At 35.7% G+C, this 21,304-nt stretch overlaps 1 protein-coding gene and 1 long non-coding RNA gene across 2 annotated transcripts in view; one reads left to right on the top strand and one right to left on the bottom strand.

The window, feature by feature from the left end:
* Window positions 1-3,186, top strand: part of rab11al (RAB11a, member RAS oncogene family, like) — a 77,920-nt gene extending 74,734 nt beyond the window's left edge. Inside the window, exon 6 of the mRNA XM_073924696.1 lies at window positions 2,881-3,186. Coding sequence (XP_073780797.1) covers window positions 2,881-2,982 — 102 coding nt within the window. The 3' untranslated portion in view covers window positions 2,983-3,186. The remainder of the gene's footprint in view (window positions 1-2,880) is intronic.
* A 3,744-nt stretch (window positions 3,187-6,930) lies between these two features.
* LOC101886350 (uncharacterized) lies at window positions 6,931-10,864 on the bottom strand. Its single transcript, XR_224524.4, has 5 exons — window positions 10,824-10,864; window positions 9,479-9,531; window positions 9,127-9,182; window positions 7,371-7,425; window positions 6,931-7,193 (listed from the first exon to the last, which is right to left on the bottom strand). It is a non-coding gene; the product is annotated as an uncharacterized lncRNA (long non-coding RNA).
* Window positions 10,865-21,304: the final 10,440 nt, after the last annotated feature.

Genomic DNA, 21,304 nt, shown 5'->3' on the forward strand with positions numbered 1-21,304 from the left:
AATATCGGTTTTCTGGATTTGCCATTAATATGAGTGAAATGTTCACTTGTTTATTTTTATTTTATTTTACAAATAACGTGTATTCAAATAATTATGGGAACATTTAGATTGTCTGTTTGCATAATATGACAATAGGTCAACATAAAATAAGTATTGGGAAAGATATGTGTGTATACGTAAACTAAAGTGTGCAAAAATCTATACACATTTATTTCTTTCTAAAATTTAAGGTCTGATAAAGAACATGCTATCAATCAAAGAACCATATATGGTAACCTCATTGACATTGATTATAATAAAATAATAGTAATATATATATTGTAAGTCTTGTAATTAACCCCTTTAACACTCCAGGACGTTTCACCCACATCGAATGTTTTCACTTGATTGAATTGGCGTTATCAGTGGTTATCTGCTGATAGATTTGGGCCAGTACGGGCCTTCTGTGCCTACTAGTATAGGCTCAGAAGGCTGTCATCATCCATCCACATGGTTAATCAGCTGTACTAATAGGCGAGACTCCAGATCCAGATCTGTTTTTACAGTACTGTGATGGTTGGGTTTAGAGGCTAAACGTTAATTAAATACAATTTATGGGAAATTAGATAAATAATATAAATAATTCTCGTGGTTTCTCATCTATACTAATAGAGAATAATCCAGATCTGTTTTTATGTTAATGTGACGGTTGGGTTTAGGGTTGGGGTAGATGTTAATGAAATAAAATAATGGGAAATTTAATTAATATTATGAATAATTCTTCTTACTTCTCGGCGCAGTGATCTATAGCTATTAACCATGTTGATGAATAATAACAGCCTTCTGAGCCTACCAGTAGGCATAGAAGGCCCCTACCGGCCAATATCTATCAGCTAATAACCACTGATAACGCCCATTCAATCGAGTGATAACATTCGAATCGGCTGGATGTTTCCAATGAGTGCCCTCACCCTGATGGTTAATGACAAATCCAAAGAATTGATAATACATTTGAAGTCTCTTTCCCTAGATATCTTTATTGAAGCATTTTAAAACTGAAATTGATTGTATTATCTGAATGCTGAACAAATACACTTGATTTTTACTTTGTTAGCATATGACAATATGTGGCCCAAATATAACTATTTGAAAATCTGGAATCTGAAAAAATGTAAATATTGAGAAAATCACAGTCAAAGTTGTCCAAATTATGTCTTAGCCATTCACATTACTAATCAAAAATTTATATATTTACAGTATAGCTAATTTACAAAATATCTTCATGGAACATGACAACAATTTGTCTTGTTCGTTTGAAAAATACAGACTTTGGAATGTAGTTTTAGCAGAAACATTCTGTAGATTGAATTTATGAATGTAAAATGTTAAAAGCAGTAGATTACTGGCAACCACAGCTGCCAGTATTTTACCATAAAAACAAGTTAGGAAAAAAACAGCAAAACATTTTTTTTGTGTGTCACCATTGTGGAGGATAGTAGCATCTGTGTTCAAGTCCAAGATGACCTGAGAGTATCTGATGTTGTGCTGCATCTACTTTTATTTAAATGCAACTGTGTAGTTACTAATGCAGTGAAAATCTGTTTGTTAATTGAAATCACACATGAACACATTAGTGCATTGAATGGCTTTACATTCTTGTGCACTAAGCTATGGTTTTGTGAACTGAACATTGTATCAGTTCATGAAATACGGTTATTTTCCCCAAATTTAAACAGTTAAACAGATATTTTACACAGATATTTTTAACACTTTTATAGGGGTTCCCATATAAACTCTGAGGGAGTGTTAATTTTGACTTTAAGGTAGTTAAATCTACTATCTAAAATTTGCAGTGTAGGCCCACACGGAATCTGAGCGCGCAGAATTCTGCAGATTTTTAGCCCATCATTTTTTTCTGTTTATTTAATTGAATTCAATTCACCTTTATTTGTAGAACGCTTTTACAATGTAGATTGTGTCAAAGCAGCTTGTGTAAATGTGTGTAAATTTATATTCATTCAGTTTTATATTAATTTCAGTAATATTATTGACTAATATGAAAATATTCATATGATTTATTTACAATGCAGTTTGTAAAGTCATATTTTTTGTCTTTTATTAGATACATTATATGAGAGACTTGCTCTAATTAGATCTAGTGGATCTAATTAGATGTGCATTGTAAACATTAAATAAAAGTTAAAAAGGTACTTTTAAAAAAGTTTTTAGTTATGATACTCCCAAAATCATTCTGCATAATTCCCCAGATTTTTAACAATATTCTGCTCAGAAACAGCAAAAGATATCTGCAGATTCTGTCTGACCCTAGTCATCAGTCATTTTTAATTGCATTGATTTCATGATACGATGAAAAATCATTTAACTATTGCAATGTAAAACAAAATCATTCAGTGGAAAAAGTTACAGATAGGTTCAGAGGACAATAAAGATCTGTCAAAAACATCATAAAAGTGTTAGATTTAAAGGTGATCTGCCCAAAATCTAACTGGTTAGCACAATATCTTTCAAACACAGTCCCTTTCCTGCCATCCAAAGCCTTGCCTCCTGAAATTATGTGAATGCGCGCATTAAAGATGACAGTGAACCACTAAATCAGGGGTGGCTAACCCTGTTCGTGGAGAGCCACCTTCCTGCAGATTTTAGTTGCAACCCATATCAAACACACCTGAACCAATTAATTAGGACCTGAACACCACGTGATAATTACAGGCAGGTGTGTTTGATATGGGTTGCAACTGAAATCTGCAGAAATGTGGCTCTCCACGAACAGGGTTGGCCACCCCTGCACTAAATCATGTCATTTACCAGTTAGAAAACTTTATAGTACTTTATAATACTACAATTCTGAATGAAAAACTGTGGCTGTTTCTCAATTCCAAGAACGCAGAGAACGGACTTGTGTTCTTGTGGAGACCGGTCTTGCCAGGTGTCCTCAGAAGAACGAACTCAGGAGACCGCGAGGGCAGAGAATGCGTCCTTTGAGAAATGGGATGCTGCGTTCTTCCTGATGGTCACATGACCTTCACGTGTTTTAAATGGTAAATTATTTAAACATTACAGCCTTCATACAACGATTTATTGTTTTTCCCCTTTTCAAAATATATATTTTGCATAAAAACATTATAAATCTATGTTGCACAATATGAATAAAACAGATGTTAATACGAATTTCAGCAAACAAACACCCTTAATGTGTTTATTCCTTTATTAAGATGTTCATGGTAATGTTTACTTTCACCGTTTCATTTAGGGAAACTCCCGATGTAAATAAGTGATATCTCCAAACTTTAATAATAAATCTAAATAAAATGCAGCGCTTCCCACCTCCAGTCGCAATGACTTCTGGGACTTCCAGAGTGAGTTCGGTGCTCAAGTCTGCATCAGTGCGTCCTCGATATCAAGAACACATCCGGGAAGTTTCACGCGTCCTTCGTATTGGGTACTGAACTTGGGTAGCTGATGATGACGTTTCACGAGAACACGAGGACGCAAGACCGCTGAAGAACGCATATTGAGAAACAGCCTGTGTTATATCTAGCACGTTTTCAGTTGTGTAGCAAGCAAAACTTGTCATAATGTGCAATTTTTCATGCATGCAGAGATCACTGGTCTCACTCTCCCACATGCTTTGTCCTAAAGCCACTACAGTTTGTTTAATGTTTGGCCGGCGGTGTGCAGGAATTACACTTAATACTAAGCCGTCCTTATTAATGTCTTCATTCTGGGATCCCCACTTTAAATTAATACATTTGTATAAAGTAAATCATTCCTCAAAGCTTACTGGAGCACAGATGATTTTTACTGCACTGTAAAAAGTGATTAGTTACTTAAAGCGAGTAAACCAATTGCCTTAAAAGCAACAAGTTGACTTTAAAAAAATAATGTAAGTAAACCCATTGTAACTTGGAACTGTTAAGTTGACTTAATTTTTATAATTATGCTAATTGAACTCACTTTTCAAATATATTTGTTAAATAAGATTTGGTTTCCAGAGCAATAATATTGTATAACAGCAAGTTCAGTAGATTAACCCAATAACATGCGTAAACTCAAACTGTCAGAGATGTCTTTTAAATCAAGTTCAAATAACATTACAGGAGATCGATGTGGAGATAGGCTAACATTAGTTTTGTCTTCCTAATTATTATTTTAGACCCATAAAGTGAATTACTGCTAGATAGCGATCACCTGTATTTTCCCCGTATCAGCAAACTAATAAAGCCAGTTAAAGCCTTGACCTTACCGAATAAACAGTGTTCCACCAGATCCCTTTGGTCAGAAACTATAGTTCACTGCTGAACTCATTTTATCATGGTAAATAACACACAAATCAAATAATGAATCTCCTCCCGAAGCTCTGGGCTGTTTCTCAATAAGTACGCAAAGTTCGGACTTGCGTCCTTGGAAGTTCAGACTTGCCAAGTTCAGACTTGGAAGAACGAACTCCAGAGGACGCAAAGACGGGTACTTCTTTAAATGGAACGGCAGTGTACTTTATAACATCACTTACCTCACCATGGATTCATCGGTTTCACTGTACATTACCAATAAAATTATTTAATTATATAATGCACGACCCTGGAATTAATATTATATTAACATTATAAATCTACATTATTGATTTAAGAAAATGTACACATTCATATAAATGTCAAGTAAAATGAGTTATTATACACAGACACGTGTCCTTAATTATCAGATTTAAAAAACTACAATGGTAATTATACAAGTATATACAATAAGAAATTAAGACATCCACGATAAGAAATAAAGATTACGTCAAACAATTTGGTAAACAAAGACAAACAGCGTACAACACGGTAACATGATTAAAGACAATTATAAAAGGTAACAAAATAATACTGCCAAAATAATACACCTGAGAATAAATAATAGATTTAAAAGACCAAAAACTGTCCGTTAGATATTCATAAGATGAATTAAATATCATGTTTTAACTGCAGTGGAGTGATGAGATCCAGCGGTACATCCGAGATGGCCTGGCCGAAGTAGACTGCTCTTGGCGGGGGAGGTAAAGTTGGTTTTATATTCGTGCATTCATTTATTTAGAAGTCTCTATATTGTTTACCATATTACTTTGAAAATTTGATCAGAATTAGCATGCAAAGTATGACTTCTAAACAACATTAACACTATATAATTCACTGTTATAGAACAATGTTGTACTTAGATAGTCATTTGCTACTAATATGATTTTCCTATTTAGATTTTGTAAAAAATCTAATTATCTATAAAAAAATCTAATAAAATGATAAAGGGGAAAGTCCGAATGTACGAATATAAAACCAACTTTACCTCTATTGATGACGGAGCTCCTTTGGCAGGCTGGGAGTCGGAGTCCGCATTGGCAGAGGCACATCACTAAAGACGCATTATCTTTGTGAATAAACTGCCGATTCAAGTTTAAAACAACTACATTCTTGCCTGAAAAACTGTCAAAACTTTATTTTGTGACACAGTAAAGGAGTATTTTTAAAACCGTGCGGGTTTTCTCCTCCACCATTTGCGTTTGCTTGTTTAGCTGCAATGCATTCTGGGATACCTGAGCTTTGCAAGTTCGCACAAGTCACCTCTCGATGCATCCTTGGCCAAAAGGGCAGAGCAAGTACACATCTGGGAATTTTATCTGTACTTGGCAAGATGTGAACTTTGGCTGTTTCTCAATTCCAAGAAAGAAGAGAACAGACTTGCGTTCTTGTGGAGGCCGGTCTTGCCTGGTGTCCTCGGAAGAACGAACTCGGAAGACCGCAAGGACAGAGAACGCGTCCTGTGAGAAATGAGACGCTGCGTTCTTCCTGATGGTCACATGATCTTCACGCGTTTTTAATGGAAAATTATTATTATTAACATTACAGCATTCATACAGGGAATTATTGTTTTTCCCCTTTTCACAATATATACTATGCATAAAGACTTTATAAATACACGTTGCACAATAGAAAATAAAACAGATTTTAATACGAATTTCAGCAAATAAACACCCTTAATGTGTTTATTTCTTTATCAAGATGTTTATGGCAATTTTTATATTCACCGTTTCATTTAGGGAAACTCCTGAGGCAAATAAGTTAAATCTCTGAACTGTAATAATAAATCTAGATAAAATGCTGTGCTTCCCACCTCCTGTCGCAATGACTTCTGGGACTTCTAGAGCGAGATCGGTGCTCAAATCTGCAACGGTGCGTCCTCAATATCAAGAACACACGTTTCACGCGTCCTCTGTTCTCATGGTCTTGAGTATTGGAACTGAACTTTGGCAGTTGATGATGACGTTAATCAAGAACACAAGACCGCTGAAGAACGCATATTAAGAAAGAGCCTTTATCTGTACTTGGCAAGATGTGAACTTTGAATTGGAACAGTAGTTTGGCAACGGTTGATGACGTTTCACGAGGACACAAGAACGCAAGTACATACAAGAACGCATATTGAGAAACAGCCCTGATGGTCAGCTTTGAGAAACTGTCAATCACAGCTGTCAATCACGATGACACGCCCAGCATTAAAATACTGGCTAAAAACATACTGTTTACAAAAATGAAGATCTGCACCTATATGAGCATGATAACCAGTGCCAGAATTTGACCAGAGCAATCTTTCAAGACATTTTATTGCAAGTGTATTTTTTTTTTATTTGGGCTCAAGTCTCCTTCATTAACAAGGAGGTGGTGGGCTTTATGACTTGTACTGCAGCCAGCCCACAGAGGGCAATCTAACGGCCGGGACCTTCACTCAAAAGCAGGTGTGTGGCACACTGGAGTTCACCTCTCTAAAAAATGTGTAATCTTTTTAACTCAACTAAACATTTTTTGTATTACTGACAAATAATTTTAGGTCAGTGCAACTGATGTTTTCAGAAGTGTGTGAACAGAAGAGTGAACAAGAAAAAGCAAAAGGAATTAAAAACGTTTTTATACAGTGTAGATCCTTTATTTTTCAGAAGATGTAGTGTAATTATTGATGAAAGCTAAAATATTAGGTTAATAATAATAATACATATATTCATCTGTTTCAACAAGTCTACCATTCCTCACGACTGCAGTCTCATATGTTTGAAAGTTTCGCAGGTAATCAGTGTGACATTGAGCGTATGCATAATTGCCCGGATTGTAGTTCAATTGAGGGTTGTAGTATCCAGCATTATTGTATGATGGGACCAACATATTGTTCCCCTACAAGAAAATAAGAGAAAACACAAGAGGGAGGGGTGGAGGGGGGAGGGGGGGAGACATGCATGTTTCAGTTCATGTTGACCAAACCATTGTGGTTATCAAAGCGCTGTGCCTAGAAATAAACAAGCATATCATTGTTCCTTTTAGCTTGTTTGGTCACATTGTAGTTAGTCTTACCATATTTGGGTTGTTATTGGGGTATTCCAGTTCAAGATCATATTCACCCATGATGCTGAAAATTAGCAAAACATAATTTATTATTATTGAGCAATGCTAAAGCTTAGAATTAAAATTACGTGCATTAATTTAAAAGTAAAAAAATATACAGTGCATTCAGAAAGTATTCATAGCGCTTCACTTTTTCCACATTATAGCCTTATTCCAAAATGGATTAAATTAATTTATTTCCCAAAGTTTCTCCACACAATACCCCAAAATGACAATGTGAAAACAGATTTGAAACTGTTGCAAATTTATTAAAATTAAAAACCTGAAAAATCACATGTACATCAGTGTTCACAGCCTTTTGCGTGAAGCTCTAAATTGAGTTCACATACATTCTGTTTCCACTGGTCATTCTTGAGATGTTTCAGCAGCTTCATTGGAGTTCACCTGTAGTAAATTCAGTCGATTGGACATGATTTGAAAAGGCATACACCTGTCTATATAAGGTCCCAAGGTTGACAATGCATGTCAAAGCACAAACCAAGCATGAAGACAAAGGAATTGTCTGTAGACCTCAGAGACAGGATTGTATCCAGGCACAAGGCTGGGGAAGGTTACAGAAAAATTTCTGCTGCTCTGAAAGTTCCAATGAGCACAGTGGCCTCCATCATCCATAAGTGGAAGATGTTTGGAACCACCAGGACTCTTCCTAGAGCTGGCCGGCCATCTAAGCTGAGTAATCAGGGGAGAAGGGCCTTAGTCAGGGAGGTGATCAATAACCCGATGGTAACTCGGTCTGAGCTCCAGCGTTTTTCTGTGGAAAGAGGAGAACCTTACAGAAGGACAACCATCTGTGCAGTAATCCACCAATCATGCCTGTATGATAGACTGGCCAGATGGAAGCCGCTCCCCGTCTGGAATTTGCCAAAAGGCATCTGAAGGACTCTCAGACCATATGAAACAAAATTCTCTGGTCTGATGAGACTAAAATTGAACTCTTTGGAATGAATGCCAGGCGTTATGTTTGGAGAAAACCAGGCACCGCTCATCACCAGGCTAATAGCATCCCTACAGTAAAGCATGGGGGTAGCAGCATCATGCTGTGGGGATGTTTTTCAGCAGCAGGAACTGGAAGACTAGTCAGGATAGAGGGAAAGATGAATGCAGCAATGTACAGAGACATCCTGAATGAAAACCTGCTTCAGAGTGCTCCTGAAATCAGACTTTTGTGACAGCTCATCTTCCAGCAGGACAATGACCCAAAGCACACCGTCAAAATATCAATGGAGTGGCTTCACAACAACTCTGTGAATGTCCTTGAGTGGCCCAGCCAGAGCTCTGACCTAGATCCTATCGAACATCTTTGGAGAGATCTGAAAATGTCTGAACACCATTGCTTCCCATTTAGAAAGGAATTGGCAAAAATTCCCCAAAGACAGGTGTGCCAAGCTTGTGGCATCATATTCAAAAAGATTTGAGGCTGTAATTGCTGCCAAAGTTGCATCAACAAAGTATTGAGCAAAGGCTGTGAATACTTCTGTACATGTGATTGTTCAGCTTTTTTATTTTTAATAAATTTGCAACAATTTAAAAAACTTTTTTTTCACATTGTCATTATGGGGTATTGTGGGTAGAATTTTGAGAAAATAAATGAATTTAATTCATTTTGCAATAGAGCTGTAACATAAAAAAGTGGAAAAGTGAAGCCCTATCAATACTTTCCAGACGCACTGTACACATATAACCCAGCTGATACAAAAATACTGACCTGGTTGGACCACATTTTACCCTACCGTGTGTTTTCACTTTAGAAGGTTTTGGTCCCTACAGTGATGTGGTAAGACAGTTGAGATGAGAAATATTTCAAAAGATTGCATTTCATCAATATTTTAAGTAATTCATGAGTGTTTGTTTTTGGTCTTTATACTTAATATAAGGGCAGATAAATTTAATAAGTGCAGATATTTGCGTAAAAATGTCATTAGTAAAAAAAGTACAAATTTGCATTAAAATAAATATAGTGAAGACCTGATACTAAAAACAAAATTTCTTGTACTTGCCATTTATAATGGGATGTTAAAAAAACACTCAGGACTGCACACTGTAATTAATTAACTCACCATTGTCTTTGTTAATAAATTTCTTCAAAACTCACAAACACATCCAGAAATATCTGTAACAAACAAACAAACAAACAATTAAACAAACAAACAAACAAACAAACAAACAAACAAACAAACAAACCCACAAACAAACATGTATTAAATAAACAAATATCCATCAATGTTTTGTAGAAATATTGTTGTAGGAAACTCTTAATCGAAGTCTTAATCGTATTAAAATCAAATTATTGGTGTCCATGTAAAGCACTCTGTGACGTTTAATAGAGAAGAGAGAAGAATGGGTATAGCTAAACTTAAAATAACGTCTATTGCTACAGTTCACAGAAAAAAATCACTACTCTTTAGCGCATGCCATAGCCTAATCAGAAGCTTTGTCCTTATTCAGTGTTTCGACCGCATGTTAAAACAGCTTGTATATAATGTCAGAAAATATACATTTAGCCTACCTCAGAAATGCCATTCAGTCATATCAATAGACTCGCTACTCAACTACAAAACTATTTGAGAGGAGCGTTTTGCTTCATGTGCAGTTAAATACATGTTATGCATTACTCCAGTTTTACCATTATGAATAAATCTGTAATGAAAACAATTTGTCGAATTAGATTTTACAAAAAAACAACAACAGTTGTACAATCATTTTCTACTGAAACGTTTTAAAATATAAGTTGGTTGTGTTCCTGTATAGATACTTCTAATGTTTTCATATCACTGTAGATTAGTTTATTTACTGTTTGGATTTTTGTTTTTGGGAGATGAGCTCTGAGTCTCAATGGTTTTAGTTCATATTCATGATCTCATTTCTGACAAAGAGCATATGTTAATATAGGGAGCTCTAAATACTGTTTGTCTGTCTCAGATTTACTTAAACATATTAGATTCAGGTTTATTCAAGTAAAACATTTCTGTAAATTATTGTTGGGTCTCAATTTCGTCTTTAGCATAGAATCTGATATTACTGTACAGGAACTGATTAGCTATTCATGTATTTAATTAGATTTAATGATAAGGTTACAAGAACAAAGCAAAATGTGTAGCAAACATTTCAGGATCAGGTTACCGCCTCGTTTTGAGCCAGGAAGAACCGGTTTCAAATCTCTTGCTTTTAAAAACTACTTTAAACACTAAGGTAAGGCTTTCTCAGCCAACACCAACGTTTTTCGATAAACTTTACTCATGAGTTGTATTTATATCATTATATTTGGATTGAATTTTCAAACTTAACTTTTTAAAGAAAAATGAAAGAGTGCAACTTAGATTTGATTTACTTTAGCCTTATCAAATATTATAAGTTGCTTTTAATTTATAGCAAGCATGTTACATGACATTTATATTTACTCACAGTTTAGGCTCGAAACACTCCTTTAGTCCTGTGAAAGAAACTGGTTCACAACAGAGTTTTCTATTTTATAGCTTGAGAAACAAGATCTCCTCCCACATCCCTTCCTTTCGTAATGAAACTAAAACTTTCTTGGGCATTTTATCAGTGAGTAGTTTGGCTTTGAATGTGTTTGATAAGCAAGGTTTTTGGTATTTACTTCCTAAAATAAATACCAATGTGCTATTAAGGCTGCAACTAACGATTATTTTAATAATCGATTAATCTGTCGATTATTTTTTTCAATTAATCGATAAATCAGATAAAAAAAAAAGCATTAATTTCGAACTGTTTATTTAAAAAAGCTCATCCCTGAGCTGTTATAATAAGTGATTTTGATCTATAACGTGAGATGGGCATTGTCATGTTTACTTGCAACCACATGTTTGCCTCATTCATAAAAAGCAGAACACGCAGGATTCAGCAGCTAAATTCACCAGTTACTCCTTAAATACATGCAAGTAAGTGGCTGGTGAACTTAGAGAAGAATAGATCAACTTTAGTTACTTTCACTATGTGTAATGTGTATCTGATATAAAGAAAACACATCGGCAAATTATATTTGAATGGAGTGTTAGACTTCCTTGTGTGTTTTACAAACTCTAAGTGTATTGTTTTACTAGTACCTGTTTGTATTTACATGTCTAAAACATAAATTAAGCATTAGGCGGTTAAAATGCTGCATAATTGTAATAATAAGACACGTATTTCTCAGCGAAGTTAAGTTGGTTTTGTTTTAAAAAAAATAAATAAATAAATAAGAAGCACTTTTCCGACAGATCTTACTGAGAGCTTTGCTCAGCTCTCTCTAGCTCAGCACCAGATACCACCCCAAAGCTGTTTGATTTTCTCACTAGCCGCTCTAAAGATAAACAAGCTATTGCAAACTTGTTCAAAACGAAACAAAAGTAGGACCTTGCTTTTGAACTCCCTTCCTCCTCATCCCTGTCTATGATGCGCCAAACTCTGTATCAGTGCGTGAGAGAGATCGTGTTCACTCCACTCCGCACTGAACTAAAGTGTTTTTTAATAATCAAACGTCCCCGTGTCGCATGACACAACGAATCGATAATGAAATTTGTTGCCAACGCTTTTAGTAATCGGTTTTTATCGATTTGTTGTTGCAGCCCTACGTGTTATATTGGATCTTCCTGCTGGAAGAAAATAAAATGTATTGTATTTATATAGCGCATTTATTGTGTTTGGCCATACACCTAAAGCACTTCACAATCATGAGAGGGGTCTCTCCACACCACCACCAGTGTGCACCAAATCAACAAACTATGTTTGTAACGACGCAACTTGCGAGCATAGTTAGCTAATGATGGTTTTCGGAAACACACCCCTGGTTAGGATAATCAGGCAAGTTATTGTGAAACGATGGTTTGTTCTGTAGACTACAAAAAATATAGCTTAAATGGGCTAATATTTTGACCTTAAAATGTTTTTAACATTTTTTTAAAAACTATTCTAGCTGAAATTAAAAAAATAAGACTTTCTCCAAAAGAAAAAATATGATTATATATATATATATATATATATATATATATATATATATATATATATATATATATATATATATAAACAACAGTTCTGTCTGGTTCTTAATTCTGATTGGCTGATAGCCGTGCAATATTTTGCCAGTAACATCACACAAAGGCCTCTTCACCCTTCACCTTTGTGTATTACTCCACCCACATACAGCCAGCAACAAGCAGAGGCACTACAGTTTGACAAATATTACAGTCGTTAGACAACGAAATGTACTTTTGAGGCTTTTTATAGTCGAGAATGTAGTTGTTTTGATTGCAACTATGCAGCTTATTTGTAAGAATAGTGCCTATTTTAAAATATTAACAATTTCTGAGAGACAGCTCGTCGGCAGCCATTAGCCTGCCAGTATATGGTGGACGTTTTCTATCCACAAGATGGCGACAGAACCATATAATAGGCCCTTACGCTTATAAGCTTATAACAGTCTGATTTCGAACCACAGCAGATCAAACCTTTACCAAACTAGTAAGCATACCTGCCAACCAGGGCCGGCGCGTCCATAGAGGTGACCTAGGCGGCCGCCTAGAGCCGCAGTATAGAGAGGGCGGCATCCGCGACAACTCCCTTACCACCCGCGTCCTCAGTTATGTCCGCGGCACCTCCCTCAGCACCCACGTCCTCAGATATATTCACGCAAGAATAGAGAGGGCGGCGTCAGCGACACCTCCATCAGCACCCGCGTGTCCTCAGTTATATCCGCGCATAGGGCGGCAGAATAGAGGTCCGCAACACCCGCGTGTCCTCGGTTATATCCGCGCATAGGGTGGCAGAATAGAGAGCGCGGTGTCCGCGACACCTCCCTCCCTTTGCACCCGCGCATTCTCAGTTATATCCGCGCATAGGGCGGCAGAATAGAGGTCCGCAACACCTTACTTCATTTTCATAACCGGTCACTTTCGTTTTCACATTGGGGTTGAGGGCGGCGTGATCGTCCTCTGCCTAGAGCGGCAGTTCAGCTTGCTCCGGCCCTGCTGCCAACACTTCCATTTTTCATGGGAGTATCCCGTATTTCAGACCAATCTATTACAACCATCCCATTTTTTATTTCTTCCGGAAAACACGCAATATCAAACTCGTAGCAGTAAGATATGGCTGTATATCAGCACTGGTGGGGCACTAAGGCAGTCAGCCTACGGCCTCGTAGCAACGCACGCCTCCCACCAGAGCGCGCCCATGCGCGCGCACACACACACACACACACACACACACACACACACACACACACACACACACACACACACACACACACACACACACACACACACACACACAGGATAAAACCTGAGCAGACCAACAGATATGATTTAACAACCCAGAGTTGGATTCATTTACAGTGCCAGGTAAGAAGGTGAGGAAAGGGAAGCTGTGCAGGTAGGAGTCCAGTCCTGACTGGATATTAGGGAAAATCCTCTAGGCTGGTGAAGTGTTGGACCTTTAGTATGAATCTAAGGTGCCTGTCTAGCCTATCTGCTGGGAAAACAGAGAAAGAAGCATTAGTATGTATTTCTTGGAGAGATCACACTCAGTCTGTGTCTTCCCTTTCTTTGTTTATATGCTCCCTTCCTAATGAGCTGCAGGTGGCGATCGGTTCTGATGAGGTGACAGGTGTTTGGACTTGTGGCGACGCTGCATTGGAACACTCGCCACAACACACACCAAACAGTTGAAGTATGGACACACCTTATCAGAGCTTCTTAAATTCTGCTGAACTTCAATTGCTAGTTACAGTAAATTTGAAGATTGCAGTCCCTTTTGTTCTTGAAATTCCTTGTAAACACGTCACGATCGAAGAGATTACGAATTCAGGTTTTGAAAGGTATTGCAGGAAATACGTGTAGTCAGTCACAGTATAACGTCTTCTTTATATCTCAAATAAGAGATTACCATTGTAAATTGTTTTAACATTGCAACTATAATCAAATACTATTTACATGAAGAAAATGTTGCATTGGGGCTGTAATTACATGTTATAATTTTTTAAAGACAATTTAGGACAAAATTGGCATATATAATATTATAATCTGAACTTTAAAAGAAATATTAGGTAACAATTTAATGATTTATGATATACAGTTGAAGTCAGAATTATTAGCCCCCCTTTGAATTATTTTTTTCTTTTTTAAATCTTTCCCAAATGATGTTTAACAGATCAAGGAAATTTTCTCTGTATGTGTGATAATATTTTTTCTCCTGGAGAAAGTCTTATTTGTTTTATTTTGGCTAGAATAAAATTATTAGCCCCTTTAAGCTGTTTTTTTCCCTCATAGAGAAATGTCACTTTAAGAAAACACACACACACACACCCACACATACACACACACACACACACACACACACACACACACACACACACACACACACACACACACACAGGATAAAACCTGAGCAGACCAACAGATATGATTTAACAACCCAGAGTTGGATTCATTTACAGTGCCAGGTAAGAAGGTGAGGAAAGGGAAGCTGTGCAGGTAGGAGTCCAGTCCTGACTGGATATTAGGGAAAATCCTCTAGGCTGGTGAAGTGTTGGACCTTTAGTATGAATCTAAGGTGCCTGTCTAGCCTATCTGCTGGGAAAACAGAGAAAGAAGCATTAGTATGTATTTCTTGGAGAGATCACACTCAGTCTGTGTCTTCCCTTTCTTTGTTTATATGCTCCCTTCCTAATGAGCTGCAGGTGGCGATCGGTTCTGATGAGGTGACAGGTGTTTGGACTTGTGGCGACGCTGCATTGGAACACTCGCCACAACACACACCAAACAGTTGAAGTATGGACACACCTTATCAGAGCTTCTTAAATTCTGCTGAACTTCAATTGCTAGTTACAGTAAATTTGAAGAATGCAGTCCCTTTTGTTCTTGAAATTCCTTGTAAACACGTCACGATCGAAGAGATTACGAATTCAGGTTTTGAAAGGTATTGCAGGAAATACGTGTAGTCAGTCACAGTATAACGTCTTCTTTATATCTCAAATAAGAGATTACCATTGTAAATTGTTTTAACATTGCAACTATAATCAAATACTATTTACATGAAGAAAATGTTGCATTGGGGCTGTAATTACATGTTATAATTTTTTTAAGACAATTTAGGACAAAATTGGCATATATAATATTATAATCTGAACTTTAAAAGAAATATTAGGTAACAATTTAATGATTTATGATATACAGTTGAAGTCAGAATTATTAGCCCCCCTTTGAATTATTTTTTTCTTTTTTAAATCTTTCCCAAATGATGTTTAACAGATCAAGGAAATTTTCTCTGTATGTGTGATAATATTTTTTCTCCTGGAGAAAGTCTTATTTGTTTTATTTTGGCTAGAATAAAATTATTAGCCCCTTTAAGCTGTTTTTTTCCCTCATAGAGAAATGTCACTTTAAGAAAACACACACACACACCCACACACACACACACACACACACACACACACACACACACACACACACACACAGGATAAAACCTGAGCAGACCAACAGATATGATTTAACAACCCAGAGTTGGATTCATTTACAGTGCCAGGTAAGAAGGTGAGGAAAGGGAAGCTGTGCAGGTAGGAGTCCAGTCCTGACTGGATATTAGGGAAAATCCTCTAGGCTGGTGAAGTGTTGGACCTTTAGTATGAATCTAAGGTGCCTGTCTAGCCTATCTGCTGGGAAAACAGAGAAAGAAGCATTAGTATGTATTTCTTGGAGAGATCACACTCAGTCTGTGTCTTCCCTTTCTTTGTTTATATGCTCCCTTCCTAATGAGCTGCAGGTGGCGATCGGTTCTGATGAGGTGACAGGTGTTTGGACTTGTGGCGACGCTGCATTGGAACACTCGCCACAACACACACCAAACAGTTGAAGTATGGACACACCTTATCAGAGCTTCTTAAATTCTGCTGAACTTCAATTGCTAGTTACAGTAAATTTGAAGATTGCAGTCCCTTTTGTTCTTGAAATTCCTTGTAAACACGTCACGATCGAAGAGATTACGAATTCAGGTTTTGAAAGGTATTGCAGGAAATACGTGTAGTCAGTCACAGTATAACGTCTTCTTTATATCTCAAATAAGAGATTACCATTGTAAATTGTTTTAACATTGCAACTATAATCAAATACTATTTACATGAAGAAAATGTTGCATTGGGGCTGTAATTACATGTTATAATTTTTTTAAGACAATTTAGGACAAAATTGGCATATATAATATTATAATCTGAACTTTAAAAGAAATATTAGGTAACAATTTAATGATTTATGATATACAGTTGAAGTCAGAATTATTAGCCCCCCTTTGAATTATTTTTTTCTTTTTTAAATCTTTCCCAAATGATGTTTAACAGATCAAGGAAATTTTCTCTGTATGTGTGATAATATTTTTTCTCCTGGAGAAAGTCTTATTTGTTTTATTTTGGCTAGAATAAAATTATTAGCCCCTTTAAGCTGTTTTTTTCCCTCATAGAGAAATGTCACTTTAAGAAAACACACACACACACCCACACACACACACACACACACACACCCACACACACACACACACACACACACACACACACACACACACACACACACACACACACAGGATAAAACCTGAGCAGACCAACAGATATGATTTAACAACCCAGAGTTGGATTCATTTACAGTGCCAGGTAAGAAGGTGAGGAAAGGGAAGCTGTGCAGGTAGGAGTCCAGTCCTGACTGGATATTAGGGAAAATCCTCTAGGCTGGTGAAGTGTTGGACCTTTAGTATGAATCTAAGGTGCCTGTCTAGCCTATCTGCTGGGAAAACAGAGAAAGAAGCATTAGTATGTATTTCTTGGAGAGATCACACTCAGTCTGTGTCTTCCCTTTCTTTGTTTATATGCTCCCTTCCTAATGAGCTGCAGGTGGCGATCGGTTCTGATGAGGTGACAGGTGTTTGGACTTGTGGCGACGCTGCATTGGAACACTCGCCACAACACACACCAAACAGTTGAAGTATGGACACACCTTATCAGAGCTTCTTAAATTCTGCTGAACTTCAATTGCTAGTTACAGTAAATTTGAAGATTGCAGTCCCTTTTGTTCTTGAAATTCCTTGTAAACACGTCACGATCGAAGAGATTACGAATTCAGGTTTTGAAAGGTATTGCAGGAAATACGTGTAGTCAGTCACAGTATAACGTCTTCTTTATATCTCAAATAAGAGATTACCATTGTAAATTGTTTTAACATTGCAACTATAATCAAATACTATTTACATGAAGAAAATGTTGCATTGGGGCTGTAATTACATGTTATAATTTTTTTAAGACAATTTAGGACAAAATTGGCATATATAATATTATAATCTGAACTTTAAAAGAAATATTAGGTAACAATTTAATGATTTATGATATACAGTTGAAGTCAGAATTATTAGCCCCCCTTTGAATTATTTTTTTCTTTTTTAAATCTTTCCCAAATGATGTTTAACAGATCAAGGAAATTTTCTCTGTATGTGTGATAATATTTTTTCTCCTGGAGAAAGTCTTATTTGTTTTATTTTGGCTAGAATAAAATTATTAGCCCCTTTAAGCTGTTTTTTTCCCTCATAGAGAAATGTCACTTTAAGAAAACACACACACACACCCACACATACACACACATACACACACACACACACACACACACACACACACACACACACACACACACACACAGGATAAAACCTGAGCAGACCAACAGATATGATTTAACAACCCAGAGTTGGATTCATTTACAGTGCCAGGTAAGAAGGTGAGGAAAGGGAAGCTGTGCAGGTAGGAGTCCAGTCCTGACTGGATATTAGGGAAAATCCTCTAGGCTGGTGAAGTGTTGGACCTTTAGTATGAATCTAAGGTGCCTGTCTAGCCTATCTGCTGGGAAAACAGAGAAAGAAGCATTAGTATGTATTTCTTGGAGAGATCACACTCAGTCTGTGTCTTCCCTTTCTTTGTTTATATGCTCCCTTCCTAATGAGCTGCAGGTGGCGATCGGTTCTGATGAGGTGACAGGTGTTTGGACTTGTGGCGACGCTGCATTGGAACACTCGCCACAACACACACCAAACAGTTGAAGTATGGACACACCTTATCAGAGCTTCTTAAATTCTGCTGAACTTCAATTGCTAGTTACAGTAAATTTGAAGATTGCAGTCCCTTTTGTTCTTGAAATTCCTTGTAAACACGTCACGATCGAAGAGATTACGAATTCAGGTTTTGAAAGGTATTGCAGGAAATACGTGTAGTCAGTCACAGTATAACGTCTTCTTTATATCTCAAATAAGAGATTACCATTGTAAATTGTTTTAACATTGCAACTATAATCAAATACTATTTACATGAAGAAAATGTTGCATTGGGGCTGTAATTACATGTTATAATTTTTTTAAGACAATTTAGGACAAAATTGGCATATATAATATTATAATCTGAACTTTAAAAGAAATATTAGGTAACAATTTAATGATTTATGATATACAGTTGAAGTCAGAATTATTAGCCCCCCTTTGAATTATTTTTTTCTTTTTTAAATCTTTCCCAAATGATGTTTAACAGATCAAGGAAATTTTCTCTGTATGTGTGATAATATTTTTTCTCCTGGAGAAAGTCTTATTTGTTTTATTTTGGCTAGAATAAAATTATTAGCCCCTTTAAGCTGTTTTTTTCCCTCATAGAGAAATGTCACTTTAAGAAAACACACACACACACACACACACACACACACACACACACACACACACACACACACATATATATATATATATATATATATATATATATATATATATATATATATATATGATTTTTTCAACACATTTCTAAACATAATAGTTTTAATAACTCATCTCTAATAACTGATTTACTTTATTTTTGCCATGATGACAGTAAATTATATTTGACTAGATATTTTTCAAGACACTTCTATACAGCTTAAAGTGACATTTAAACTAGGTTAATTAGGTTAACTAGGCAGGTTATGGTAATTAGGTAAGTTAATGTATAATGAGGGTTTGTTCTTTAGACTATCAAAAAAATATATAGCTTAAAGAGGCTAATAATATTGACCTTAAAATGGTTAATAAAAAATTTTAAAGCATGCCTTTATTCTAGCTTAAATAAAACAAATAAGACTTTTTTTTCCAGAGAAAAAATATTATCAGACATACTGTGAAAATTTCCTTGCTCTGTTAAACATCATTTGGAAAATATTTTAATAATAATTCTGACTTCAACTATATATATATATATATATATATATATATATATATATATATATATATATATATATATATATATATATATATATATATGTGTGTGTGTGTGTGTGTGTGTGTGTGTGTTTTGTTTGTTCAGTCACAGATTTATAGTTTATAACACACCTGTTCATCAGAGCTTCCTACGCTCTGCTGAATTTCAAAAAATGCAGTCCCTACTGTTCTTGATTTTCCTTGAGCACACGTCAAGACCAATGATGTAGTGTGTGACAGCATACCACACCCTTAGTGCTGATTGGGTGCAGGTATGTTTTGGCAGTGTGGAGACAGTAGAAACCCGAGGGTAAACAAACTGGAGACAAGGATCACACAAAAAAATACAACCTACAAAATATCAACTAAATTTTTCAATGCTTTTGGTTCTTTTGCTTCTCTTAAATTTGTATTTAATATTTTTCAATAACATATACATTTGGGCTGCTAGTTTTTGAAGCGTTATCGTAAGTTATTTGGTTAGTTGAGCTCCAGATTTGGCTTCAGTACTGACTAATCTAATGTATATGCACAAATATAATTTTGTATAGGTTCCTATTAAAAATATGAATTTAAAAGATAGATTTGTGAGGGGTGTACTTATATATGCTGAGCACTGTATGTGTGTGTGTGCACCAGAGGTATGCATTATTTACAGTAATGTTAGTCCTCTTGTGAATGTAGAATATGCACTTTTAGTTTTGTCAGTCTTGTTGATATCTGTAGAGTAAGGTTTATCAACCTGCATGAGCATCTTCAATAAAAGAAAACAGTGTTTCAAACATGTCATTGATTTGTATTTTACATCAATTATTTTACATCACAGAGTTTTAACTAGTGACATAACTCAAATATCAAGAGCAATTGAACTCTGACAGTGTCAACCTCTTTACTTTGACAGTTGTTCAGAATTCAGGTAACTTTCATGCTTTGAGTCAAATTGAGCTGCATTTGATTCAGTGTAAATTGCCAAAAATAATAACAAAGCAATACAAAACCTGATAAGAACAGTAATCCTTTAACATTTCATGAATAGTTCTCACACAAAAACAAACAATGCATTTAACAGCATCTTTAAAACCCCTTTGTTAATTTATATTATTACTAAGAAAGTGTGAAAAAGGGCTTAAAGTGTGTAATAAAGTCTGAGATTTAGATGTAGCATGATGTATACTGTAACAATATAAACAATCAAGGCAGATAAACATGCAAAAAGCATTTCCAAATTGCATAAATTAAATCACTGTTAGAGACTTGCTTTTTTGCTTATTTCTTTGTTTCTTTTTGGTTCTGTGACACTGCCTTTAACAGTAAAATTAAAGGATTAATATATATATATATATATATATATATATATATATATATATATATATATATATATATATATATATATATATATTGTAGAATGTTTTTATTTACAGTTGAAAGCAGAAGTTTACATACACTGTATAAAAAGGCACATAATGCGACTAAACTTTTTTCTCTTTTAGGTAAGTTAGGATTATCAAATTAGTTTTTGTTATGCTTAATAGCAGAATAATGAGAGAGAGAGATTTGTTAAGAAATTGTTATTACTTTTCTGGAAAGTCAAGTTTACATACGATAAGATTATTAAGCCTCTGAAAAAGCTCAGATGATGGTGTTAAGGTTTTGAA

Source organism: Danio rerio, chromosome 16 (genome assembly GCF_049306965.1).
Source record: "Danio rerio strain Tuebingen ecotype United States chromosome 16, GRCz12tu, whole genome shotgun sequence".
In the NCBI taxonomy this organism is placed as follows: Eukaryota; Metazoa; Chordata; class Actinopteri; order Cypriniformes; family Danionidae; genus Danio; species Danio rerio.